The following is a 27,188-nucleotide window of genomic DNA, read 5'->3' on the forward strand; positions in this document are numbered from 1 at the left end:
ATCAATACAGAAGCTTGTTTGTGTCATTTTTGATCTGTGTTGTCAATTACTGTGGAAGAGAATTTGATGGTGTGTAATCCCGGTTTTTCTGTTGTGTTTAAGGGGTGATACTGGTCCTGCAGGCTTGCTGCTTGTAAAGGGACCCTCACTGGTTACAACATACAGAAATGAGCGTTTCAGGGGAAGGGTGAGCGTAATGTGTTCGTGGGGACAGAAAGGTGGGAGGCAAGCTAGGGAGTGAGGGCTGATTTAAAGTGGGAGATTTGCAGTGAGACTGTAGATCATGGAAACCTCTCGGACTGTTGCCCGTACGGTGACAGTGTGGCATGCTGCTGAGTCGCTGTCGATCGAAGGACCTTCAGCACGGCTGAATTCTCCTCCGCTCTGCAAAACCCAGAGTCAATCCCTCTGTTCTATTTACTGCTTTGTACCTCAGCATGGAAGCACATGCCGTTAATTTCACCAGGCAGCAAGGAGTAAGTCTGATTTTGTTTCATAGGAACAGAGAGGTACTTTATAATAACAAAACTGACAGTATCTCAGTCACAATTAATGAGTTATCGTCAGTCAGAAATGAAACATTGGCTGCTCGGATAAGAAGTCCTTTGGATGCTGTTGAATTCAAATGACATGCTGGCTCAACACAAAGAGTGCTAATGACCTTGCAAGTAAGAAAGCATGTAGATATTGTAGTATATCTTCGATGTTTTCTGTAGCTCAACCTGAGGCCGATAGGGTACCTAACAAAGTGGAGATCGGGCCAAAAAGCTTGTGCTGAAATATTCCCGTCTAGAAGCAACCATTGATAACAATGGTACGGTGACCTTGAGTGTTTACAAAGGCACCCTTTAATAAAATGTATTATTATTATTAAAAACCTCCAAAAATGACAACGTAGTAATCTAACCAACAGTAACTGAGCTGCTGTCAACCGATAGCATCTCTGCACCTTGAACTGTAGGAATACACCGATGGAGCATGTGTTATGTTACCTTTAGGTTTTGGATGGGTGGTTTTGAAGCCTTGGTTTGGGTTTTCACCACCATCTCAACAGTCACATGGACCATAAAATCCAAATATTGGCAAAAGCCCCAATCGGCTTTTAGTACAGCATATTAATGAGTTCAGTGTCTCACAACAGACGCAGTGGACGAGCACAAACACATTACACCGATCAATAAAAAAACATTACATTAAGTTAAACCGCGTCAGAGATATATAAAGATGTCAGAGTGCGTAGGTGTAGATATTGGCAAGAAGGTTTTGCTTTCATGAATTTAATTTCTATAATACAGTCAAAGAAGTGTAGAGGAGTTTGAAGAAAAGGGGGTGAGAAGTGTTGTAGATGGTTTTCTTTGCTCTGTTTAAGGGGCAATGACAGGATTGAGAGGTCAGTGGGTGTGGAGGCTCCGGTGACAGCACACTCAAGTTGATTTGTATCTTTGGCAGATACGTTATTTTACAATTTTCATTTTCTGTGCCTCCATTTGTATACTTTGTCCTACATCAAACTGCTATTGCCAAGTCTTGTCGTGTGGTTTTGTCATCTTTCAACCTTCACTCCATCACATCACTCGTGCATTTTCGTACAAGTTAATTTCAATTCAGTTTTATTAATATTTTTTCAACCGTCACCAGATCTGGCAAAAGAATGCACAACATGTTTATTCTGTTATGACCCAGGCCTTCCCAAGCCTGTGTAAGATGTGCGGTGCGATAATTGCATGGTTGTTTTACAGGTAATGATGCTATTGGGTGATTGTTCGATATAGTGTGCATGATTTAGGTGTCTCTTTATTCTAATATAATCTGCATGCCCTTGCTTTATCTTTTATGTCAGTTTTGGGGTAAAAGGATGTATATTATGGCTATTATGGCGGTACAATCGTGCGCAAATGAGAATAAGGCTTTTTCAAGGTGCCGAGGAGAATAAAGTGCAAAGGAAGAGTAGCACGGGGAAATAATTGGGTCATCTCGAACCAATGGGACATTAACGCGCCATTGGGCTTCTCTGACTGTCTTGCTGCCTCCTTCTTCATAAATTGCTATGAATCAGGACGCCCCATAATACCAGGTGATTTAAGGCTAATTATATCTAAGCCTTTATAGGCCCCCACCTACTTCCCAAATGGACAGACAACTGTACATGAGTTGTTTGAAAATGCACCCGGCGTCTCCTAAACAACCTTCAAGGCACAGGCGAATAGCTATAGTGATAACCAAACATCATAGAAATGCGCCTCTTTCCTCGTCTTCCCCCTTCTCGGTTTATGCAAATAGTCCTTAATAAAAGCATGCTCACTCAGGAGCCTCAGGTACAGGCAGGCAGGGGAAGGTCACATTGTAGGGAAAATTATTCTCTTCACGGCATGGTAATGAAAGCCTTTTTTTATTGAGCGGAGCCAGCTAGGTTCCTTGTCCTCAGCTCTCTGCTGCACTGCTGGCCTGGGTGCTATCTGTGTTTATTTACTGTATCCACAGCAGGACGGCCAGTAGCTGTGGGACGCCCCAGACAAGGTGATCTGATAACTAATTGCTTCTAGGGGTGGAGTGGTGGCCAGGATGGACTTTAAGAGATCTAAAAAATCAGCCAGTTGTTTTTGTATGGGGGATTATAGGGTACTTAAAGTGTTTGTCTGTTGTGGTATTTAGTATTTAGTGACCACGGTGAAAAGTTTCCCCCTTTTTGTCTTGAAGTTATGTTTCATTTTCACACACAACTTCAAACGACAAGCCAACATTCTTACTCAAAGCAGCACATTTTAAGATCAGTAAAGTCCTGACAGTATTATGTCTCTAACCCACCCAGCTGCCACTGACTTAAGGACCGTGTGCCTTCCAAAACCTCCCACACATGATGAAGAGTGCCTCCCTGCGCAGAGGGGGAAGGGGGGTTCCATTTGGAGCTGGTGTGTTGCGTTTGTGAATGATATCGTTGGGAACTGGGTTCACTATTTCAAAGGGCCTGACGATATTGATCCCGTCCCCGATGAGCTGACACCTCATGTATCATCTGAAGTCGTCAGGCAGTTCCAATAAGGACTCTGCAAAAAGAATTCCGACCAGTATTGGAGATGGAATATATCGACAAACCTCATGTAACCTTGTGACCAGCTTAGTTTTTGATAAATAATTGACCAATTTTCCAAAGACTTGAACTCATTATTAAATGGTGTGTGCCAGTGAATAGATTTTGCTTAGGTGTCATAGTTCAACCCTTTTTGTTAAAGTTTGAAAAGTGGTTTTCATAAACTATAACGTGGTCTCTCGACCTTGAGTTGGGATTGTGTTCTAAGGTAAAGAATAAACTTGATGTTTTAGCTTAAGTATTTATATATGGGGATTTTTTTACCCATTGCTGTGGATCTGTATGTTTGACCATATAAGCACTGATCATTTTCATTATCAGTTTTATTAAGCATTTTTATTTTCCCAAGGCAGGTGGCACATTTTACCGACTCATTTCTGATGCAGAATCTCTCTTGTTGAGCTTGACGCCTTAGTTAATGGATGACGGTATGCCAAACACGTCTCCTACATCACAGTAACCATATGTTTGTGCGCAGCCATTAATCTCAGGCTGGATGTTGACTGTTCCCGTTTTGCCCTGTCCTACCCAAGTTATTGTTCCCCGACTCTCGCTTACAACTTCCTGTTGTAATAACGGCTACTGACCACCACAGATGGCTGTCAGCCAGGCGAGGGCAGCAGAAGGGACCTGTCGACCCCAACACTCACACGCGCCGTTTGCGCGCACACGCCCTGTCCACCGTCTTGCACGCAATGACAAACGCCAACACACACAGAGCGGAGGGCGGCAGAGAGCGTCCTGGTCAAAGACAAATTGCAGCCCGAGACAACAGACCCCGGTGTAGCTCTCCTGAGGGACTCTGGAGATCTCTCACAGGGTGACCCAGTTCCATCATGTCTCCCCTTCTACCTCTCCTCTCTAACATTCCCTTCCCTCAGCAGCACGTTGTCCTGCATTCACACACCGTAGCATTGGTTTTAAAGTTCAGTTGTAAAGGGGATCCTCTCTTCACTCTAAATATCGGTCTCCTTCCCGCAGATAGCCTGAGTTGTCTAAATGTTAACACCCAGGTCAAGTCGGTCTTCTGCTCAGTAAAAGCTCTGCGGGCTGAACTTATTAGACTCGCTCTCTTTTTCTGTCTCCCACTCTACTACCTACCTCAAAGGCCAGCGTGCAGTTTCTCACACACGCCCCTCGGTCACTGCTAACATCACTTACCCAATAGATAAAAAAAACAAAAACTACAACTAGGATTTGTTTCTTGGTCCTTAATTCAATCCCCTTTTTTCTGCCTTTACAGCAAATAGCGTAACTGCAATGCAGCATTGCCAGTATGGGGCATTAATATTAATGTCCGCCCATTTCGCCTAGCATGGCACGAAGCCTGTCAATCTAGACTTCTATTGGGGGGGCTCCTTACAACAGCAAACACCTGCCCAGCACTCAAGTGCCTGCTTCAGACACTAGAAGGCGCCAGTCTGCCCCTATAACGTTGCAGGTGTGCATTTATTGGCCAGTTGTTCGACGTATAGGAGATATTTCCAGCCAATCCAGATCGCACAGATGTTATACATTGCACCAATAGGAGGAAGAGAATTGGCACAAAAAGAACAAAGGCTTTATGTGGGACAAATGCCCTTGATTCTGATGGAAACTGTTGTAGTAGAAAACTGCATTCCTGTATTGCCAATCATTGTTATTTGAAAATAGGCTAAAAGAGTGTTGTTATAACCACTGGGAATAAGTTTGATACTGTAGCTTCTGGCAAGAATCTGATGTGGCAAGGTATTTTCTTGAATAATTGGCTTGTTTAAGTCTCAACTCCTACCCAGTGGGAGTGCCACGGAGGAAATTACTCAAAAGTCCCCCCCTGAGATGGCAAATCTACAGTATGCAAGCAAATAATTCTTTGTAACACAGGCGGCACATTATGAATGTGAGATTAGGCAGAGTGGGTGCGGTTGCTATCACATTTAAGCAGTGCTTCTCTGCATTAAGTGGTTGAAGATGGCTGCAAGCAATGCAGGTGTGTGTGTGCGTAAGCCTCTGTGCAATGAGAGGTAGAGAGAGAGGGGGGGGGAGAGAGAGAGAGCCTGGGATCAGTGTGCTGCGCTGTTCATCACTGCAGCAGTACACCAGCTCCGGATCTCTGGCCGTACAGAGATGCTGACTGCCTGCCCCCTGCCTCTCTGCCCCTCTTTCTCTGCTTTCCTCAAGAGGCTGTGCTGATGATGCTCTCTTTCATTACTGCAGAAGAAGGGAGAAGAGCTGTAGGTTTAGCAAAAAACCCGCAGGGAACCAGCCATCCTGATTACCTTCAGTCTTTTAGCCTGCCAGCATGTTGGTTTGCATTTATTTCTTTTCTCTGACTACATAGTTAACAGTTTTCATTGATTGTGCCGACTGTGGCCTTCTTGCTCTGTGCTGGAGCCCATTTCCTCCCTGTACGTTTTCAGACCCCAGTTAACTTAGAGTGTGTGTGTTTGAGTGTGTGTTTGTGTGCGCACGTGTGTGTGTGTGTGCTTGCATGAGGGCTTTTCGGCCATATCAAAGTGCAGCCTTTTGTCGCAGTTCAAAGATATGCCCTGCATGATTATTCAGGGTTAATCAAGGTCAGAAGTGTTCCCTCCAGCGTTGCTGCTTTAATGCTTATTGATGGTACATTGTGTACCTAACTACAGACGAGATGCGGGACCAGTTCAGGAATATGGCTTTTAAGTGTCTTGTTTTATATCCACGGCATTTGTGATAATTGGAGAGTTGTGTTTTCAGCCTTTGTTTCTCGTGGCATATCCTCGACTGATGCACTGGTAATACGCTAAATTACAGATGTGTCTCATTTTATTATTCTCATGTACCACATGCCTGGAGGGGCTAAAGCATGAAGAGTAGGAAGAGAGGTTGGGCTTGGGGGTGAATAGATAATGGTTTAGTTCAAACGCTGAACTAAAGCTCGTAGGAAGGGTGTTAACGCACATTTATTTCTAATTACAGTATTACAGCTTACGTCAAAAGAGTTTTTCTTTTTTCTTCATATGTCCCTGCTGTCTTTTTTGTGATCTTTCGATTTAATCAGGAATGTGCACGTCTTCCTTTTTAGGGGTAAAACAGATGCCTTTTTTTTTTCCTTTTCAATGACGTGTTCGGAAGTGACAGTCACCCTCCTACTATACCCACTGTGACTGTTTCTCAGCCTTCCTCTTGTACAGTTGTCTTAGCAGCCACTTCTCTCCGTGGCACACATCCTCCAAATGACCTTCAATGGAATAAAACTGACAGGCTCTTTTCGCCACACCAGGCCTACTTCTGTTAAACAGCACTGTTTAAACAATGGATTTCCCCCCGTTCCCACCCTGTCTGTTTGCTCCCCTGGAGGAGACCGGAGTGATGTCAGTTAGATTTTGCTTAATTACCATTTTGCCTCTCGTTGATGGGTGCTTTTGCGCATCATCAAGGGGAACGCGGCTTCCCTTTTTAACTGAAGAGGTGGTGGAGGGACAAGCACTTTAAATAACACCCCGCTCCTGTATCGCTCAAAGCTTGATGTAAATAACACTCTGCTTGGGAAAGCAACTCCTCCCTAAGTTGATTTAGTATTCTTGTCCCCACGTGTGAAAATGGGATATGCTCTGCTGTAAAAAAAAAAAAAAAAAAAAAAAAAAAAAAGAAAAGAAATGTGTTGGTATGTGCTGTGTATCAGCAGACACTGTGATGTGTTTGCTTACAGCAGCGTGTGTTGGACCCCCAGCTATCATACGGTGCATTCAGTCACACATTAATTTTGGCAGTTTTACATTTAAGATAGGGACTATACTTTCTATAGGGTTCCATGTTTCCCAGCTCAGCCCATTCAAACACTCACTTTTTCCCTCCCTCCACGTCTACTCTGTGCAGTGCCATGCGTGTGCTGCTTTCCAAACTACCGAGGCCTTGGATCGTAGACGAGAAGAAGGACGACGGTTACACCGCACTGCACCTGGCTGCCCTGAACAACCACGTGGAGGTAGCTGAGCTGCTGGTGCACCAGGTAACGGCGTACAAGCACACGCACCAGACATATAAATAGCTGATTTAAATGCATGCTTAACACTGACAACAAATGCCATTAGTCATACTGTATGAGCCCTCTTTCATTAACAATTATTTGCCTAAAGCGTAGCTGCATCAGCTCAGCCTTAACTTCTGGCTTTCCCTGCCTACACACCATTAAGAGCCGCTTCCACTGCACTCCCTGCAGCCAGCAAGCTGTAGACCAGTTGAAGCTGCTATAAGTGCCTTTTTTTTTATTGGATCCATACGGTTCATAGAGCCTCCAGGGGTATTCTTTAGTGCTGTTGGGCCCTCATATCCTCCTCCTCCTGCAATCATAGGTTCATGCTCTTTTCCCTTCAGAGATTGCAGGTTTAACTCTCTGAAGATTAACACATACAGGAGGTAACGGCGAAAGTCACTTGACCAAGTGGAAACCGGGTTAATTTCGATATGGTGCAAGGCAGCAATGTTGCTGCAACATTCCAACACATGAACGCTCGCTGTGCAGGCTACCTTTCAGCGGGGACGCCTTTTTTCCCCAAGTCCCTGCAATGGGCTGGTTCACAGTGATGGCTCAGCTTTCTATTCAGAAATTGCACCACACTACAAGGTGCACTGCAGATTCCCTGCCAGCCAGCAAGTCAGTCAGTCTTATTACTCTGGGATTTTACCCACCGCCTGATCACAATGCTTATCTTTCCTCCACATCTCCTCAGCTGAGGTGTTCGCAATTGGAAATGACAATCACATGCGGCTTTATTGTAGGATGCGTTTATTTTTCTTTTCCCAACCCCCTAGGTGACACTTTGTTGGTCGGCGGGGTTGAAGCAACGAAGGTTCTGTCATGGCACATAAAGCCAGAATGGTTGTTACTATCTTTTTTATGTGCAGAACAATTATTTATTTTTAAACTGAATTCTAATGTCCGGTCCTGTTTGTCTACTTTTATCACTTGTCTGTCATATTTACAAGACCATATGCGTGAGATTTATTATGGTTGGTTGTTAATGTATGCACATATGTTTATTGTGTGTACTTCCTCCTCTTCTGTTCCCGCTTCCAAGGGCAATGCCAGCTTAGACATCCAGAATGTCAACCAGCAGACGGCATTACACCTGGCAGTGGAGCGTCAACACACTCAGATAGTCCGGGTAAGTGGGCCCTCCTTTTTTATTTATTTTTTTTCTGATGCTTCTGTCATTTTCCCCCAATGCTTTCCCCTCACACTTTCACCCACAAACTGAAAAGCTGTCTTGTTATATCTCTATGCGTTCCTTATTCTGGGTAAGGGGAGTAGAACAACAGTAGTGCAGCTCCACATTTAATTTACAGTGGTGGGTATCCTGCAGTTGAATGAGTTCCTGCTTCAGATAGATGCTGTGTAGGGGAAATGTTCTCTGAGGCAGTGTCTTGGTTCGTCATTTGGCGTGGTATTGGATTGAGATTGCCACGTTGCCATCTTGTGGACTCAAGAAAAAATGCACTCCATAATTGGGGGGAGTACAACAGTGAGGCAGTTCTTTGTAAGCAGCAACCTTAAAAAATCAGCAGCGTGGCATTCGCCGTTGTCACATAAAATGAAAGTTGCTTTACAGTTATTGCTAGCGCCTCTTTTGCGTGACTGTTCATTTGTGTGCTTTTCTTTACAGCTGCTGGTGCGAGCGGAAGCCAAGCTCGATGTGCAGGACAAGGACGGGGACACACCACTTCACGAGGCACTGCGTCACCACACACTGTCCCAACTGCGACAACTCCAAGATATGCAGGATGTCAGCAAAGTGGAGCCCTGGGAACCCTCCAAGAACACAGTGTGTATACATCTATTATTAACCTCACTGTTCCCCCTAGAACACAGTAATTTACTTGGGTCAAGGTTCCTTTAGGTATCATAAGGAACTACAGTATTAAAGAGAAATGAAATTGCTTTGTGTGTTGTCTAACAACCAAGAGATGCACTTATCAACAAGAAAACAATAAACCGAAAACGCTGGAGGTCAATTGTGGAAATCATTTATCCAATAGGCTGATGTGATTCAATTAAGTATTCCCAGATGTATTTGTCTTAAAGGCACGCACACGAATGCAGCATGTTAGAAGAACTAACCTGCCAACCTGCCATTGCTCTACTGCCGCTCATGACTCTTTAAAAGGCTCCTTTTAAAGTTTAAAAACTTGTTCCATTTATATTCTATAACTGCTTTTTCCCGTTGAGGCTCTGTTTATTACCCAGCATAAATTGGGCAGAACACTAAAAAACCTCCTGGACAAGTCACCGGTGTATTGAGGTACATAGCATCACATTCACACCTAGGGACAGTTTCTGCCTTCTATCCACAACAGCCCTGTGTGTCAGACGCAATAATGCACCTTTTGCAACTTGCTGGTGATTTTGTTATATTACTGAGGTCGTAGAGCGATATTGGTCGTTGAATGGGCTGCAAGTCATTACAAACAGCTACTGCGTTTCTTGTAATCCTATTATAACCCTGTAGTAAACATATAGTAATTAAAAAAAAACCTCTTTTTACACCAAAGCTCAAAAATACCAGATTTGTGTTCAAGGTCGTAATTCTGCTTGGCTAACAGCTGTCGGACTTATTAAACATATAAGACCTATTTAAGTCTCTAATTCATATTAGCTGTATGTCTTTGTAAGTTCTTAGATAAAACCTATATGAACATGATGAGAACACGCAAAATAAGCTCATTAGGATTTCATTTTATATAAAGCGTCGGTTCGAGTGTGCAGTCACCTTCATAAGTATATGGCATATATATCTTTTTAAGAAATGAATACTCCTCCCACAACACTTATGATTAGAGAATATAATCATATCATGGCATTTATGATTTTGGGTGATTGTATTTAGCCATGTTTGGGCAACATTCTGCAGGACTTGTTTACACACCTGTATGAAGATCAATGAGTGAACCAAAACCCGATTTGTCCCTCTGCAGAGGCCCCTCTCCATGTTAAGACCACATCCCTTATCCCTACTGGGATGAGTTTAAGGCTACAGGGCCGAGCTGCAGCTCAGGTCTCACCTGTCACCTTCTGTCTCCCTCCCACTTCTTTCTCTTCTCCTTCCCGCCCGCTCTCTTCTTTCCCCCTTCCTGCCCTCCCACGAGGAGCCCAACAGACAGACAGCGGGCTTAATTGAGATATGTGCAGTTGGGTCGCTCTCCCATAGCTTTTCCCCCTTCTAGATGTGAATTGAATTAGCCGGCCCGATGGCTCCATCAGTAGAGATGTAAAAGCTACTGGTTGAAGACAATCAGACATGGGAGGCCCAAATTGCTAGAGAGAGTGATGCTTTGAGTTGGGGCCGAATGAGTGAGGCGATGAGCTAGAGGAGGGGGAGAAAGAAGGGACAGTTAGTGGGATTTGGGGTTGGGGTGAGGGGGTCACGCTGCCTGACAGCCATCCTCACACATGTCTTTGATTTGCTCATTAGTGGTGATCTGATGGCATGGTCTATCTGAATTGGCCTCTAAAGCCATCTGAATTATTAACACACTTTATTCTAGGGGTGGTGTAAGGTACATACAAGACACAGTCCCTCTAAATTCAACTTGAAAACAATCTTTGATGTCAAAAGTGCCCGATGTGCCTCTGATGTATCTGTTTTTGTGTGTCTGTCTGGCTCCCTGCAGTTAATCATGGGCCTGGGCACCCAGGGGGCAGAGAAGAAGAGTGCTGCATCCATCGCCTGCTTCCTGGCAGCCAACGGAGCGGACTTGACCATTCGTAACAAGAAGGGCCAGTCCCCTCTAGACCTGTGTCCAGACCCCAGCCTCTGCAAGGCACTGGCCAAATGCCACAAAGAGAAGAGCAGGTGAACATCCCTTAAAGGAATAGTTTGACATTTTAGGAAATACACCTATTTGCTTTCTTGCCAGGAGGTAGACGGGAAGATCAATACCACTCTCATGTCTGTCTGTTAAATATGAAGCTGGAGTCAGAAGACAGTGGGCTACTGGGAACAGGGGGGAACAACTAGCGCCTGTGTGTGTCTGTGTGTGTGGGTGTGTGTGTCCACAGTACTGAAGCTCAATTAGTTGTTTGTACAAAAACTGACAGACATATTTGTCAATTTGTGGGTTTATGGGGGATTATTTTTTATGCTGATCTTTTGTTTAACGGATTAATTTAAAAAAGGATGAATTTACAGGAATATATTTGCTGTTGTTTTAAGTATATTAATGCACCCACAGTGTCTAACCATCTCAGGAAAATCATCAACCACCTTATTGATTTCCTTTCGTTGCTAAAAATGTTTCACGTAGGGCTTTGTTTCCTTTTTATGCCTTTTCCTCCTTCTGGTCCTTTTTTTAGTCTCTCGCTGTCTGCCCTTATTTCCTTTGTTCTCCATCAGCCTCTCTTGCTGGTAATCTCTTCTGCTCTTAACACGCTGTGGTTTTCTTCTCAATGTTCCAGTGGCCAGGTAGGCACCCGCAGCCCGTCTCAGAACAGCAACATCGAGTCACTGGACGAGTGTATGGTGTGTTCGGACATGAAGAGAGACACTCTGTTCGGGCCCTGCGGACACATCGCCACCTGCTCCCTCTGCTCGCCTCGCGTCAAGAAGTGTCTCATCTGCAAGGACCAGGTCCAGTCGAGAACTAAGGTATCAGAGGCACCGCCGCTATCTGTGCTCCGCAGAAATACATGCGTGATGGAGAGTGCATGCTTTTATCCCCCTCTTGTTGTTTAATTTGTCCGTCCACAGATTGAAGAGTGCGTAGTCTGCTCCGACAAAAAGGCAGCCGTTTTGTTCCAGCCCTGTGGTCACATGTGCGCTTGTGAGAGTAAGTTGGCCTCTTTCACTGATGCCGGATTAAAGAACTCGCTGTTTGTTTGCCATCAGGTCCTGATCAATGTGTTTTCTGTTCACCAGACTGTGCCAGCCTCATGAAGAAGTGCGTACAGTGTCGGGCTGTGGTGGAACGCCGCTTGCCCTTTGTTCTTTGCTGTGGAGGGAAAGGTATGGAGGATGATGCCGCTCATGATGATGATGATGATGATGATGATGATGATGATGATGATGACCTTAGTGAGTGAATCTTCCACACGTTCCCTTTTAATTCCCTTTTATTTTCCTTTTTCCTTCTTTTCTTTTCTCCTTTCCACTCTTCTTTTTAAAGTAAATGCTTTAGCCCGTTTTATCTTTTACTTTGTCGCCGCCTTGCTTATGCATTTTATTCCTTTGTTTACATCACTGAAGCACTGTTTTGTTTTGTCATCCCAGTAGCCATGTTAGAAATGTACAAATTCAGTCAGACGTTTGAGTCAGTTAATCTTATTTTCCACTATTAGATCGAGCATGTTTTAATCACCGCATCCAGTTTGATCTTTTCATTTGTTCTAACTTCTGTTTAGATGTTGGCTGAAATGGACAGCGGCTTCACAAGTGCTTGGCTGCCACATAGATCCTCCAAAGAGAGGAGATCACACTCTTTTCTTATAAGCAGGGTCTCAGGAGCCATTTCTAAAATATAGACAACCATATCACCTTACTCATGTCTCTGTGGCCTCAAAGTGAACGTGAAAAATAACAGGATTTTAATACGTTCCTCGTGGAGAATTTCAGTTTTGGAATGATGAAATACTTTTGATAAAACACCCAACGTGAATGTTTTTCAGTTCCGTTTTTCAAGTCCTGAATGTCATCAGTTTCACCCCAAACTGTCCAATGAAAAGTGATTTAATTCAGCGTGTTAAAATGTTTATTTTTGTTTGCATTCACAATCCATCTTCCTGTCTCCAAGTTGAACACAGTGTTTTATTGCCCATAACCGTCTTTAAGTGGTGCATCTCACCGGTGGTTATTCCTATCGTGTTTTCCACATTTTTATGTTGAGTTAAAAGGGAAACTGTTGTAAGTTCACTAACTTCATGTTTACCCCTGTCTTGATTATTTTTTTACATCTCTCCACATGTCAGCTTGTTGGCAGGCAAGTGAATGCAGACCCAATCAAACATACACTCATGCAAGGGGCAGCATTGATTGTTTATCTCCTCCCCCTTCATCCCAGTAACACTGACTGTTGATGTCCGTTACAAAAGCAAATCCAGTGCACAAAATTCATCTGTCACTTGTTTGACTTCCAACCTCCCTGACTTAATGTACTTGTAACTGAGTGAGCACAGGCATTAGACTCATGCTTTAAGGCTGATGGCAAAAAAAGAGAGCGAATTACTTGCCGCTATGCATTTTAACTGTTAATTCTACATAGAAGAGAGTCTATTTCCCTTTCTTTCCCTGATCACTGTTTACAACTTGCTAGCTTTCTCTTCAAATTCTTTCTCTGAACCTCCCTTTGAGGCTGTAGTGAGTAGTTTTGGTCCCCAGGCCAGCTGTTGAGCTGGCGAGGACGGCTCCCACTATAACAATGTGACTGGTTATTCCCAGCAGGGAGCTCTAACACTATGGCAGGGGGATCGCAGGATCTTCTCCAGCCCAACAATCTGGCACTAAGTTGGTGTAAGTATACCTCTATGATCCCCTCCCTTATCAGACCCTTTTATTAAAGAGCTCCCCCAGTGCTGCCCTGGGCCCTATCCCCTCCCCTTAAACCCCCTTCCCTTTCTTTTTCAGAGACACACACACCCTAAACAGTAGGTGCGGACACACTGTTTATGTGATGCAAAGCTCACTATCTCTGGCAGATTTTTGCCAGTCTGGAGCGGAGTCCACAACAGGGCTTCTGTCCAGCTAATTCTTGTTGAGTGCTCATATAATGCTGGTATATCATTACTCCAACAATGCCAATAGATGTTTTGCCTTGTGTCAGTTTATACCTCAGATAATTACAATGTATGCGCATCATAATTCTAGCATTTAAAAATAAATTTCAATGCCAAAGAGTGTTTGGGATCCGCGCTTGTTTCAGAACGACAATGCCGGTGTGGCCGCATTTCAGATTTTTGTTTTGGCAGTATAGTTTATCATGTGATGGTGAAGTTTGATGTGGCCGCGGACACAAACCTCTTAGTTTGTTGAGTCTCTCAACACGTTTATGTGCTGTTGCCTCCAAACAGCCAGCGGAAACATCCCAGCCTTGCAGAGAGACAAGGACAACACCAACGTCAACGCTGATGTACAGAAGCTCCAGCAGCAGCTCCAGGACATCAAGGAACAGGTAAGTCCAGCCTGTCTTTACCGTAGAACAGAGGTCTCTTTCTGCAGTTAATTATCCAGCCCGGTCTATTATGTTTATCCAAATTAATGTATTTATTCTTTAGTCAAAAACATGCAGAAAATAGTGAAAAATGTCCCCAGTTAATGTTTTCTTTTATTTATATTATACTTGCAATCATACAAAAGCAAATCCTCACATTTGAGAAACATGACCCAATAAATTAATTTTAAGACTACGCACACCACGAGTTGAATTAATGATGGCGGTGGTGGTTTAAAGTTAGAGAAGCAAGCTACCTACCCAAAGTCATCTGTTCAGTGGGGATGGGGATGGTTGAGGAGAGTGAAAAGCAGAGCTCGAGCCTCATACCGCCACCGAGTTGCCCTTGAGCTGCTGAGTTGTATCATCAGGACAGCTTCCAGGTGGGTTTATGATCTGGACTTTCCTGAAAAATAGAGCATTGAAATAAATTACAATGAATAAATCTGCTGTAGAAGCAGTTATAGCGACTAGTATGGAGGATTTGCAGGAGACACCCTGCTTCTTATGAAGACCTGAACCAGGTCTGGCTCATGAACTACCAAGCAAGAGTCCAATTGGGTGATTTGAATTGTTTTGTGATCACGCATCATAAAGTTTTTGAAAGTTGAAATGACTTTATCACAACAAAGCGTGAACTGTGATTGCAGACGATGTGTCCGGTGTGCCTGGACCGGCTGAAGAACATGATCTTCATGTGCGGCCATGGCACCTGCCAGCTGTGTGGGGACCGAATGAGCGAGTGCCCCATCTGCCGCAAGGCCATCGAGCGCCGCATCCTCCTTTACTAGACCCCTCCCTCCTCCCTTCCACAGACTCTTTCTCTTCTCTTAAAGCCCACACCGCCCGCGCCCGCAAAGCCACAATCACACCAGCTGCTGTTGCCGCCGCCACCGCCGCTGCCGCTCACCATCCCCACAGCACCCAAGTCAGCCAGCCAGCCAAGGGCGTCTCAAATGTCTTATTCGACACAGCAAATGCTCTCTTAAAGGTTTGATTGTGTCCAGATGGAATTTCTGTTACAAAACAAGGAACAAATATGAATTGATTTTCATCAGTTTTGCTGTTCTGTCGTGTGTCCTAACTGCAGCCAGAAAGATGCTTGCATCGCAGGCGCCGCCTTTTTTTCTCATTTTTCTCTCTGCCTCTCTTTCCCGCCCTCCTTTCTGTGTCACACTCTGTTTTTACTTGATATGTGAAAATGTTCTTTTTCTCTGATTGAGTCCAATGGCGGCTCCTTTAGCCCCACGGCCTTGGATATGAACTTCAGGGGCTGATGTCTGGATTTCATCCCAGAAACGGCTCTGAGCAAAATCAGAAGTGTGGAGGTCGGCCCCGTTACCTTTCTGATGTAAAGTTCTCATGCGTCTGTCGCAGTCAATGCCAGCTGCAGTGTCGTTTTATCGTATTTGTAAATCTTTATGCACGTGTATTGGTATCGGAGGTTCCAGATGTGGAGTACTTAATTTTTCATGACAGTATGGCAAGTTTGTGACACATTTACCGTTTGCGCCACATGAAGGTTCGGTGAGTGTTTCTTTGCTTCATGTCTGTTAGTTTGGCTGTTGTGACACACTGTATGCCGACTGTCCTCGCTGTTGAAGACCAGATGTTGGCAGTTTTGCACTAGAAAAGCTGAGTCAGGGTAAAAGCTCTTTTGTGCACGGAGTTTGGAGGTCCACTTCAGCTCGGTGATAAAAACACAGATAGAATTGTAGTAACTGCCAGGGGAGCGCACCACACCCGTACTTTGTTTACCAAGCTGTACCAAGAATGGCGGCGGCAGTGTCGCAACACCCTTTTGGCTGCGAGCTTCCACTGCCGCCGTGTAGCGACTCAACGATTCGAGACAAACACACAGACTCCTTCAGCTTCTGTCCAGTGATCAGTCCCTGTTGTACCCGTTTGTTGTACACACAAACCCACACGATGCAAACACTTCTGTAACAAGAGTATCTCGTCTCAACGTGACGCTTAACTGTTGAGACCCGGTGGTACTGTTTGACAAAAAAAATGTACAAATCAACGAGCAGTGCTAATTTACCATTGATCTGTGCCATTTGCTTCCAAAAATGTACTTGTTAAATAACTTGTATGGGGGATAAGGTGCTCTTTATCTTGTATTACCTTTTTTTATTTAAGTGAATTTCCTTTTTTTTCTCAAAATCAACATTTATTGAGCTAGAGAATACAATCTATTAGAACACTAAGATGAAAATGTAGAATAAATTATTTTGTATTGCTGCCCAAAAAATAGGATTTATAGGTCTCACTGCCTTCCTAATATGTAGCCTCAAAATCTCTCTAACATTCTGCTTTGATATTAATGTTGAGATATGTTTGTGATGTTTTACGTTTGCTTTTTGTTGGCAATAGCTTTCTAGCAATCATCCGTAGAAGCATTTTTATTTCTTTAAAATAGATCTCTGTAAGCCCAACTTGTTCATTTGTGGAAAAAGAGAAAAAAAAAATAAGACATTTTGTTGTCAAAAGTGTCGAGTATGTTTTCACCAGTGTTTTATTTGGGAGAAAAGCTAATGATATTTTAAGACAGAACTTGCCTGACCTCTTTTAAAAGGCGGTTGCCCATGTGGAGACTCAGCAAGGTGGCTAGCTTACTCCGCTATGTGGGAATTTGCACCCGCATACAAGTATTTTTTTGTTTTATTTCTCCCTTTTACGACTGAAAGCAACTATTTTGAGTACGTTTTTTTTTTTTTTTTTTTTTTTATTCTTTTCAGTGATCATGATAACACTTTAAGCTAGAAGCACTAATACGCTTTATGGTAGTGTTGTCTCGTTATGGTTATTATGAAAAAGCCTATTTTGTACTTTTCTGTTCAATACCTGTAACTGTCCTGTTGGACATGTATCCGTAGTATTTTCTTTGGCATGAATGTTTGACATATGCAGTACGACATGTATCATCATGGAAACCGTTCAGTCTGTATTGCTAATAAGTGCTTTTAAAACAACCATATAGCTAAGAAATAAAGTTCTACATGAACCACGGGACATCACAAGTGCTGTTTGTTTTTCCTCACTTTCCTCCTGCATTGATCACCTGCGAGTTTTTGTTTTTCAAGTGGAGCTCGGCTGCAGCTCGCCTCCCTCTCTTAGGGCGGGAGTTAGCATTCTGTTGCTTTTCTCCTGCTGTGCAGCGTCTGCCACACAGAGGAGACAGGGTGGCAGAGATGGGAGGTGTGAGCTAATTGAAAATGCTAACACCTAATAATGACTCGGCACCAGTGTGTGATAGGTCAGCTATGCTAATGGGAGGAGGGGGGTAAAGAAAAGTGCTCGGAGAGCGACCCGAATAGTGTGATGCATCTTCTCCAGCGAGCAGTGACACCTCACACGGCGTCTCCCGAGCGCTAAGAAATTATGACCAAAGGCCATTTATGTTCTAGCTCATTGAGTAGTCCATTCATAACCTGGACATCTCGGCTCACATGCAGCAGCAGCAGCACGAGGCCGGCTCATAAAGACATCCGTCATGCTGTCACCCTCTCGCTACGTCAATGCACACCGAGTATAGGGGACGACACCTGTTTATACCCTCAGATCTCCGTGACTCCAGGTTTAGACAGTCGGCTGTCATGTCGGTGGCACTTTGTCATCTTGCGCTCGAGTAGCTGTCTCTCAAACAACACTCATTTGGGTGACCTGTTAGTGTTAGACAGTGATGTGAATGGCAGGTCCTTACCGCCTTTTTGTCACCATTTCCTGGATGCAGAATATACAGTATACACTATATATATAAGTATGTACACGCCATTTGATTGGATGGACGTGTTTTCTTCTGTAGTGTTTGGCATTTTGAGTTGAGATTTATCTTAATTCATTTTGCGTTACCTCATGTTACCAATGCTTATTAGTTCATTTGTGTTTCTGTTGTCTGTGTTTGTGAAGATGTGGTATAGTTGTTTGGCTTGGTGGAGTGTAATGCCCTACTAATATGACGACGTGATGTATAAGTTACCCTGCAGAACCTGGACTGTTACTTTGTTTAACTTTGTAACTACTGTGAAACAAATGCTTATTTTCATTCAGCGATTAACCCACTGTTTATTTTCTTTCTTTCATTAATTGATGTAAAAAAAGGACAAATATTCATCACATTTGCCCTCCAACCCACGGTACCGTCTTCAGTCCAAAACAGCCAGCACAGCAAAGCAACAAATCCTCACATTTACATGCTTAATAAATTGCATAAATTATTAATCCATTTTCAAAACAGCTTCCGATGCTAACTTTGCTCAAGGAAGGCCCTTTGACCTCAATGTGAATGCTGAATGGGAGAACATCCCGCAGCCAGATACCAAAATGTTGTGAAGGCTGATCAGCAGCATGTTCATGCCCAGAGTTCAGTGTGCCAGGATCACAGAGACCATTCTAAAACCCTGCATGCTGAATAGAGACATCCAGGGTGGGTGAATGTCCCGACCAGGCCGCTTGTCCATCACCCTGACCCGCCCCGCCATGCTGGCTGAGCATCAGGGTGCTGGAGACGACACTATCTCTCCTCTGGTCGCGGCCTGATCCTGGGGAGGATACCGGAACCGCCACGCCTGCCGGTTTCAGCTGCTTGAAGGCTACGGTGTTTGCTGACTGGACTGCAGGGGTTGTTACTCCCACACCGGGGGGTCAGCTAATCCACCGGCTGCCCTGCAGAGTGTGAGTGATGGCGGCTTCGGCACTGCAGGCTTCACTGAGCAGCAGATAGAGATGAATTGGACCCCTGGAGAGGAGAGCGGGCAACCATGATCAGGAAAATGACTGTGACCGTGCTTTAAGGCTCTGCTGTGATCACGGAGAAGGGGTCAGTGACATCCATCTGCCGGTGGAGGACAGTCTGCGTCCCCCCCCCCTTCCTCAGGCTTTGCCCTTGGCTCTGCTTGTGAAGTTATGACCCGACATAAATGAATACATTCGCTTCGCGTTTACTGTGAAATGAACTTCAGGGCTTTGACGTGCAGGTTTCAGAGTACATCACAAGGTGGCAGTGCACCCAACGACTAAATGCTGTAGGTCTCTCCTGTCACGGATGCACCGACATTTGTGCTGCAGAGGACAAATCAACAAAATGTCCCATCATGCTCGACGCGTTCTATTCTGGTATGACAGCCAGTCGGTTCATCCGGAGGTTATTCTTCCCGTTTGTTTATGCTCACCTCGGCTGGCAGCAGGAAATGCAGCATCTACACGTCTCGGTTCAGAAGTTGAACTTAAAATGTTGTGATCCCTGGTGCTCTGTGTTCCTGCTAGAAACTGACTAGTAACAGTCTGGGCAAAAAACTAAAGCCCAGAACAAAGAAGCCAAGATCACTCAGCATCAATCTGTAAAAGAAAAAGTATACTCTGTGAACATTAGACACATTTTATTTTCTCTGAATCAATTCTTGAGGTCTCAGTGGAAAGTAATTTCTAGGTCTGGTGTACTTCCGACTCAGAAAACAGGGCAAAGTTATTAGGCCTTGAATCATTGCCATCTGCAACATGTTTTGTAATTACACATTATTTTCTTCAAGTTCTCAATGTCAGTGTTTCTTTTCCTTTTTTTTTTTTACCTGCAGAAATCAATTCTTCTCCGGATTCAGTTGGACAGCACAGATAAAGGAAATGGGAGCAAATAGTTTGTCCATCTATTTTGGCCACTTGGGCTTTCCTTCCATGTTGGAAGGAATTGATCGCCGACTGTCTGAAGGTCCTCTCCCTCCCTTCCTTTCGCTCATGTCATCCAGTTCAGAAGTCTGGTTGGATTTATTGTCCCGGTTTATGGCCGAGCTGAGCAAAGTGCAATCTGGCTGTCTGGAAGGGCCGGAGAAGAAGGGAAGGGCCTGAAAGGAAAATCTTGTGTCGCATTTTGAGAACAATTTTAATTGGGGGGGACATTCATCAAACTGAGCACATACTTGGATTTAGTTTTAACGGTTGGCTCATTTATAGTGAGAATAAAGTTTAGCATTAATCAGTCTCGGTTATCACAAACAAACGCGAGGTCTCCGAATGTGATATAATCACGCGTGTGTGTCCCGGTGGGTTGGTGTCCCAGAAGGCAGCAGCCCCACCTCCACAGTAAAGTCATAAACTGGGTTATTCTCTCCTACGGATCCCTCCTCAAAACATGTAGGCCCCCGACGTGCTGATTGCTTTATTGATATTGATCAGGGCAAAGTGTCAAACCACTCGTCCATCTCTCTCTCAGTGGTGGGTAATTGGAATTTATGCATGCGGAGGGAGGAGGTTAACACAAACAACGCTCAGTTAAAGTCCTGCCTATGTGGGTATAAAATATCGATAAGTAAAACAAGCAAGACGCAACTTGTAGGTATTGGCAGGACTTTATCTTGTACACACTTCTTTTGTGATTTGATTTAAATAAAAAAAAAGGTGTGTGGAAATGTTATACAATATATATATATATATATATATATATACAATATATATATATATATATATATATATATATATATATATATATTTAAATGTTTATTATTAGAAATGTAGTAGTATATAGAACATTGAGTATTCCTCACACAGCAGATTTCTAGTTCAGTGTGTTGATGAATGGCATCATTTGCAAATACTTATCACGGTTGATTTACCTTCAGGCCCACAGCTTTGATCCGGAGTTGATTTAATTACCTCCTTTTAATGAACATCCCCAAACCAGATCTTCTCCGGCTTTTGACCCGCAGTCAGCGCTCTCCTTATCACCGCAGCACGATTGGAGGCGCCTGCGAGCCACATTTACAGTGCAAATGTTATCGTTCCAATGACACTTTAAACAGTCTTTATCAATATATAGTCATTCAAGGTTTATGAGCTTTGATAAAAAATGCCTCTAGCCACGCAGGGCCATTACCATGTGGAGCTACGAGGCACATTTGTAGATTATAATTCTTCTTTTCCGCTACTCATCTGCAACTTTTAAACGCTCACCAGGTAAAATAAACACTCGGCGTGTCAAGAGGATGATGTGGCCTAAGTGCAAAAGGTATTGATTTTCTCCCCAGGAAGAGCAGTGTAAGGGCAAACTGCAGTGCGAGTTTGGCAGAACCTTATCGTCCTATTATCTTTAAAACAGTAGGTTATCATAATTGCTTACTTAATAATTCTGTAAAACTGTGGAGGTGCAACCTTTGCCTGGGCAGTAAACTGTCAAGTGCTTTTGATGCTGAGATTGAAAAGATTCCCGACGAGGTTAGAAATGCTGCAACCTTTTAATTTCATATGGCGGCTACAGGAACGGCGCTAGTCATTCCTAGTGGATTAGCGAACACAGAAAGCATGCTGAAGAATTAGTACAAGCATGTTCCTACACTGGATTTATTTCTTTAAAACATGAGTAACTACAAGTATACTCCTGTTACATCGGAACAACAAGTCAATTATTCAAATACTTAACCACTAGAGCTTTCTTTGGGTGCTTATTTTCACAGCTACGAGTGTGTAGAACAATGAGGCAGACCTACTTCACATTTAACTCTCAGCTATTAGCAAACAAGGTGGCGTCGATGACACCGTTCTCCCGCGTGGCGCCAGGTGAGGACTTGGAAACGAGGTTAGCTTTGTGATCGGTATTTTAAGCAGAATGCGAGTTCAACAGTTTGTAATCCTTGTGAACTCGGATAGAGACACGCAAGGAAACTCCCCATCGGAGTTTACTCAATTCCCCTCAGCAATGCCTTTTTTTTGTTTTGTTTGTTTCTTACAATTTCTTTTGTGGGGGGGGGGCTCCATGGAGACAGCAAATGCTACAAAGACACGTTGTACAACAAAACAAGCGTACATCTGACAGGTGCTTGCCTCCGCCGAGCAGGCAGTAACCTTGGAGGGAGTAGACAGGAATGCAGCAGCCCTATCTGAGCTCAGAGAAAAATACTGACTGCTTTTCCCCCCCTTTTTTTTTTGTCCGGAGAGAAAAATCAATATTCCAGAGTCCATCACACGGGCAGGCATTTTCCTGTCTTTTTTTTTTTTTTTTTCTTCTTCCAGATGGGTTCTAGCTATGTGAAACAAGCAGAGAGTGACCCCTGGAAAAAATAGTTAATGCCTAACTGCTTTATCTTTGTTTTACAGCCGAGGGTTGTACCTCCAAATCAATACACGATACACAAATATCCCAGGGCTCCATGTTCTAGACAGAGAGCAATGACGAGAGCTTGAGAGTCAGCAAGCTTCACACCACCTGGCAGAGAGGAAGGTCTTTTCCTAAAGGCCGGAAGCTTGTGGTCGGTTAGGTTTGTATTCCAGGGTTTCTGCAGCAAGCAAAAGATACGACTTAATCACCGCTGTTGAGTCACATTTTGAAGGTTGTACCCCAAATGTCTGAAAAAACAACTGGTAAAAGAAGAGTTTGACCAATTTGGAGAAGTCCTTCTGCACTTTCTTAAGAAGATCGATACCACTCTCACATTTGTACGGTGAATTTAAGCTACAGCCAGCAGCTGGTTAGCTTAGCAAAGGCCAAAAGACTAACACAAAATCCCCGTAGCAACGCAGCGCTGGTTGTTTTGCAAGATAATGTGTTATTTAGTGAGCTTTGGAGGTGCTGGTAGGGAGGGTTTTTCCCCCCCGATTTGCTTCTTTCTTCATGCCTGAATCAAAAAGAGACTAATATTGATTCTGAATGGAATATTTTCAACCTGCACTGGAAGAATGTTCACACACCCTGCTAATATTAGGGTTGAAGGTCTCAGCGTGCAGCCTGGGAATGCAGCATCTGGACCTTGATAGCAGACCGGCACATTTTCCGTACTGTTTTTACAAACCCCTTTGGATGGACAGCAGAAACTAACTAGATGTTTACAGCAACGAGCAACAAGCTTCAAGTTTTCTCTCCTTCTCTGCGTCTCCGCTGGCCGAGATAGTTGATATCTGTCACTGGCTGCCACTCGGTCCCAGCAGACCTTGTAGCGAATCAACAGAGCGGCTCCCAGACAGATAAAATGCCACATCGGAGTTTGAGAGGTCTAAAGCGGTGTTCCCGTTCCCAACCGGTGTTATGATGAGAAAAAGGAGCATCCACTCGGGGAGCACAGACTGAGACAACCCCCCCCTTCTGTGATAGTAGCTGGTAATCTCTGAGGTCGACATGTCAGTCAGGTCCTGGAGACAGATGACGTGAGGCCCCTGATAGGCTGTCTCCAGTGCAGGAGACACCAGCCGGCCCGCACGGGCTGCTGGGACAGAGAGCAGGACCCAAGGCGACGGACGGATGGCGGGGCTGACGGGGGGAGGGTGGGAGAGATGAAGACAAGGTGGGTCAGGGAGGTGGTGTGGCAGAGGAATGCCAAGGCAGAGAGGTGGGGGTCACGGAGAAGGTCTCCTGATGAGCAGAGAGACAGTTCTCTGCTGGAGATCGTTGCGTGGCTGACAAAGTTTACTTAACACCAACCCCTGTGAGCTTGGGTCACCGGGGGGAGGAGGACCTGCTCGCCTCCAGATTGTCACAGAGAAGGAAAAAAGTGCTAGAGAACAGAGAGGAGGTGGAATTGTTAAGGGAGTCTGTGTTGTTTTTTTTGTCTTTTTGGTCATTTTTACAACATCTGATATCATATTGTTTGACAACATACGCCACAAATGTAATGCTTTCCTGCAGCTCACTTTCAAATCCCAGAAGTTGGACTTTCCCACAGTGAAATCCACCAACAAGGAAGTGTTTTCAAAAACGGCCGGGCTTTTCTAATGTTAACCTCACAGGGAGGTTAGCACACAAAAAAGGAAAGGCTAAATGTTTGCTGCACTGGAGTAGCTGTCTAAAACAAGTTGATTTAGTTGAATTTAACGGCAATAATAAAGTAGAAACATCCTTTTGTCACGTAGAGATACAGTGACGTGCCGTTGAGTCTACCTGAGCACAGAATAAAGTCGCTCTCCCTCAGTATGGGTTGTAGTCAGAGCTTCTCCCTACTTTGTTTAGATAGTGATCGTGGTTAGCTCAGCTCAACGGCAGCTCTGCCTCTGAAGTGTAGCACCTACAGTTCCCCTCCAAGAAAACACCGTCAGCACGTTTGCTGTAGTTTGCACTGTTAGCACAGTTAGCTACAAGCCACCAGTTCAGGGGTCGCCATGTTGAGAGCTGTCAAGAAACAATGGAAATGTTCCCAATCTTGTATCTTGCAACTTTAATATATGATAGAATGTAACATAAATTAAATCGTTTGTTTATTTCCTCAGGCCATTAAGATAAGTGTCATCCTCTCATCCTCTAGTTGTTAGCGACCTTTGAATTGCTTTTAAATGCTTTTGACTTAGACATTATTAATTACCGAGCTAAACGGCCAGGTCGTTACAACTTACTTTATACTTACGATCAACAAATCCCATGAAAAGGCACCAACGTTGCTTTAGTTTCAGTACTTTGGCCCATATAAAATTAACCAACAATAACCATCAACAGCCATCACCCTAAGGACCTTAGCAAAGTGTTGTCACATGTTGGGATGGATTAATTAGAAAGAAAAAAGCAACATTCATGAGAGGTTAGCTAGCATAAATGCCGGTTGTTAGCATCTGCGTCTGTGGTTATGTTGAGGTTGCTTGAAAAAAACAACACCATTTTTCCGACTTTTTTCTCGTAAATTTGCCACTTTTTAAACTCGTAAATCTGTGAGTTTTTTTCTCGTAAATTTGCCACTTTTAAAAACTCATAAATCTGCGACTTTGTTTTCTCGTAAATTTGCCACTTTAATCTCATAAATCTGCGTCATTTTTCTCGAAATATTACCCCCCTCCCCCCGGTCCGTATTATTATTATTTTTTTTTCATACTTGGCCCTAATACACCGTCGTAGAATACTGGATTTGTTGTGGACTATTTTCTGTTGTGGAATAATACATGTTTTTTTTTTTTTTTACAACAATGGAGGTCAGTGAAACAAACTACAGCCTTTTACTACACAGTGTGCAACACTGAGGTTTGAATGTGTCTATTTATGGGACTGAAAAGCAAACTAATTCTGTCTCAAATTTAAAAAATAAATTAAAAAACTGGTCTTTCAGAAATATCTTCCATAATTAGAGCTGTGAAAATCCCCAATATAAAAAAATTATTATTTGTAATTATTACAGTATTTAATGTACCAATGTAGACATTTCGTCTTATTTTCAGTAATAATTCTCATGACAGCTTGGGGATAACTTTTAGTGATTATATCACGTACAAACATCTGCTGTGTATCAGCATGCTGTGTATGTGGTTATCATAAAGGCATTTCCAACTGGCATCTGACAGAGTTCACCATCTTCGTCCTGCCACAGGTGCACAGAATGTAACACATTTCTTTCCCACTTTGTTTCACTTTTTTTTGTTGGCACCGTGCGCTGTAACAGAGATGTCCCGTCACTAAGCACCTGACAAAGGCTATCAGTATTGCTTTAATATGTCAACAAATCCAGAGTAATCCTGACTGAGTAGCGATAGTCATTTGTTTAATGTAAAGATGTTATCAATTTTTACAAGCTGGCCGTGTTGGCTCGCTTCTCCCCTGTTCTTTAATCAGAGTACATCTTCATTTCAGGCCGAGCGCCTGCAGACGGCATCCCTGGATGGCAGCTACCGCCCCCGTGACTCCTATTAGATTACACAGGAGATTTATCGAACCGACTTCCGCTTCTCAGATAGGATAGCGACAACACTTATCTTCAGATATTCCCTTATCAAAAAACAATTTAGCGGGAGAAACAGACATTAGCCCAGATTTTTTTACACTGCGAGTGCTCCGGCTTTGCCTCCTCGGTACAAGGGTCTGTTTGCTCTGTGCACACACATCTGACCGGATAGAGAAGCATTAACATTGCCTTAGTGCTCCCTCGATGTCACTGCCATTACGTTCGCATCAAGCTCTTGGACTTTGAGACTTGATGAATTCCGCTCGGATGTGGAATACTGGACAAAAACCTGTTGCAGAAAGAAGAGACGAGAAAGCTGTAAAGCTTCTGGAAGTACTGGCGTAAGTGTGCACTTGTGCACAAGTTTCTGTGTGTGGGACCCCCCGGGCGAGCAGGGATGGGCCAAACAGGCCACACTCGGCAGCTGGTGAGAGAGGTCACTACAGGAGATGGAGCCGGTGGGTCATCGCCAGGTTATCCTGACCTGAGCTCGATTTGATGCTGCCTCTATTTATCCAGAACCGAGGGAGGCATGTGTTTCTGTGTTCTGTTTGTTTTGCTTCTTTACAGCTGTGTGCCTGCCCATGCCCGCTTGTGTGTGTCTGTCTATATGTGGAGAGAGAGACAGACGGACAGAGAGAGAGAGAGAGGACAGCTAGCGAGAGCTCATTTCGAAGCAGCGACCAAAATTCAAACATCGGTGTTTCTCAAATATTCATGAATCATTTGTGTGTGTGCGTGTGTGTGTGTATGTGTGTGTTTGTGTGTGTGTGTGTGTGTGTGTGTGTGTGTGTGTGTGTGTGTGTGTGAGAAGCCAGAAGGCCATCTGGGGGAGTCGGGCAGACAGATAGCACTCACTCCTGTTACTCTGACCCTGGAAGGAGAAGAGGAGTGAAGAGAAAACCGGGTTATAAAGTTGCACGGAGCACGCCAAGGCTTTATGGAGCTAATAGCAAAAGTTTTGACCTCCACTCGTAACTTATCGAGAGCGACCCCCCCACCACCAAACACCTGTTGGCATGTCGGACGAGCTGGTTCGTGTAAAGCTGATGTGGCCAACAAGCATTCAGACTATTTGCTCTCTCCGTGGATGGTGCCTGTAAAAAAGGGGCTGCAGGTGCTTGGGCCGGGGGCACAGTCTCTAGGGGCCATGTTAACTATTAACACAGCCATATAACACTGTTACTGATTACCGGCTCTTGCTCTTGAGGCTCCCACTGACCTGAGTCACAGGTATCCCTCTAGGTGTGGACTTGCATGCGCGCCGATCCCACTTCCTGGCTTTTACCCCACCGGCCTTCACCGTGCGTGGTGTTGGAGAGCAG

General features: G+C 44.1%; 1 protein-coding gene across 5 annotated transcripts in view; it reads left to right on the plus strand.

Annotated features, from left to right (window-relative positions):
- Nucleotides 1–17,260, plus strand: part of mib1 (MIB E3 ubiquitin protein ligase 1) — a 50,828-nt gene extending 33,568 nt beyond the window's left edge. The window contains exons 13-22 of one of the 5 annotated variants that reach the window (XM_084008571.1): nucleotides 6,926–7,058; nucleotides 8,128–8,214; nucleotides 8,713–8,871; nucleotides 10,718–10,899; nucleotides 11,502–11,691; nucleotides 11,794–11,872; nucleotides 11,962–12,117; nucleotides 13,477–13,548; nucleotides 14,106–14,206; nucleotides 14,896–17,260. In XM_084008571.1, the coding sequence (XP_083864697.1) occupies nucleotides 6,926–7,058; nucleotides 8,128–8,214; nucleotides 8,713–8,871; nucleotides 10,718–10,899; nucleotides 11,502–11,691; nucleotides 11,794–11,872; nucleotides 11,962–12,117; nucleotides 13,477–13,548; nucleotides 14,106–14,206; nucleotides 14,896–15,036 (1,300 nt within the window). In that variant the 3' untranslated portion in view covers nucleotides 15,037–17,260. The remainder of the gene's footprint in view (nucleotides 1–6,925; nucleotides 7,059–8,127; nucleotides 8,215–8,712; nucleotides 8,872–10,717; nucleotides 10,900–11,501; nucleotides 11,692–11,793; nucleotides 11,873–11,961; nucleotides 12,118–13,476; nucleotides 13,549–14,105; nucleotides 14,207–14,895) is intronic. The other 4 variants (XM_084008573.1, XM_084008574.1, XM_084008572.1 and 1 more) reach the window with 4 other exon arrangements.
- The last annotated feature ends 9,928 nt before the right edge of the window (nucleotides 17,261–27,188 follow it).

Source organism: Eutrigla gurnardus (assembly GCF_963514095.1).
Source record: "Eutrigla gurnardus genome assembly, chromosome: 4".
In the NCBI taxonomy this organism is placed as follows: Eukaryota; Metazoa; Chordata; class Actinopteri; order Perciformes; family Triglidae; genus Eutrigla; species Eutrigla gurnardus.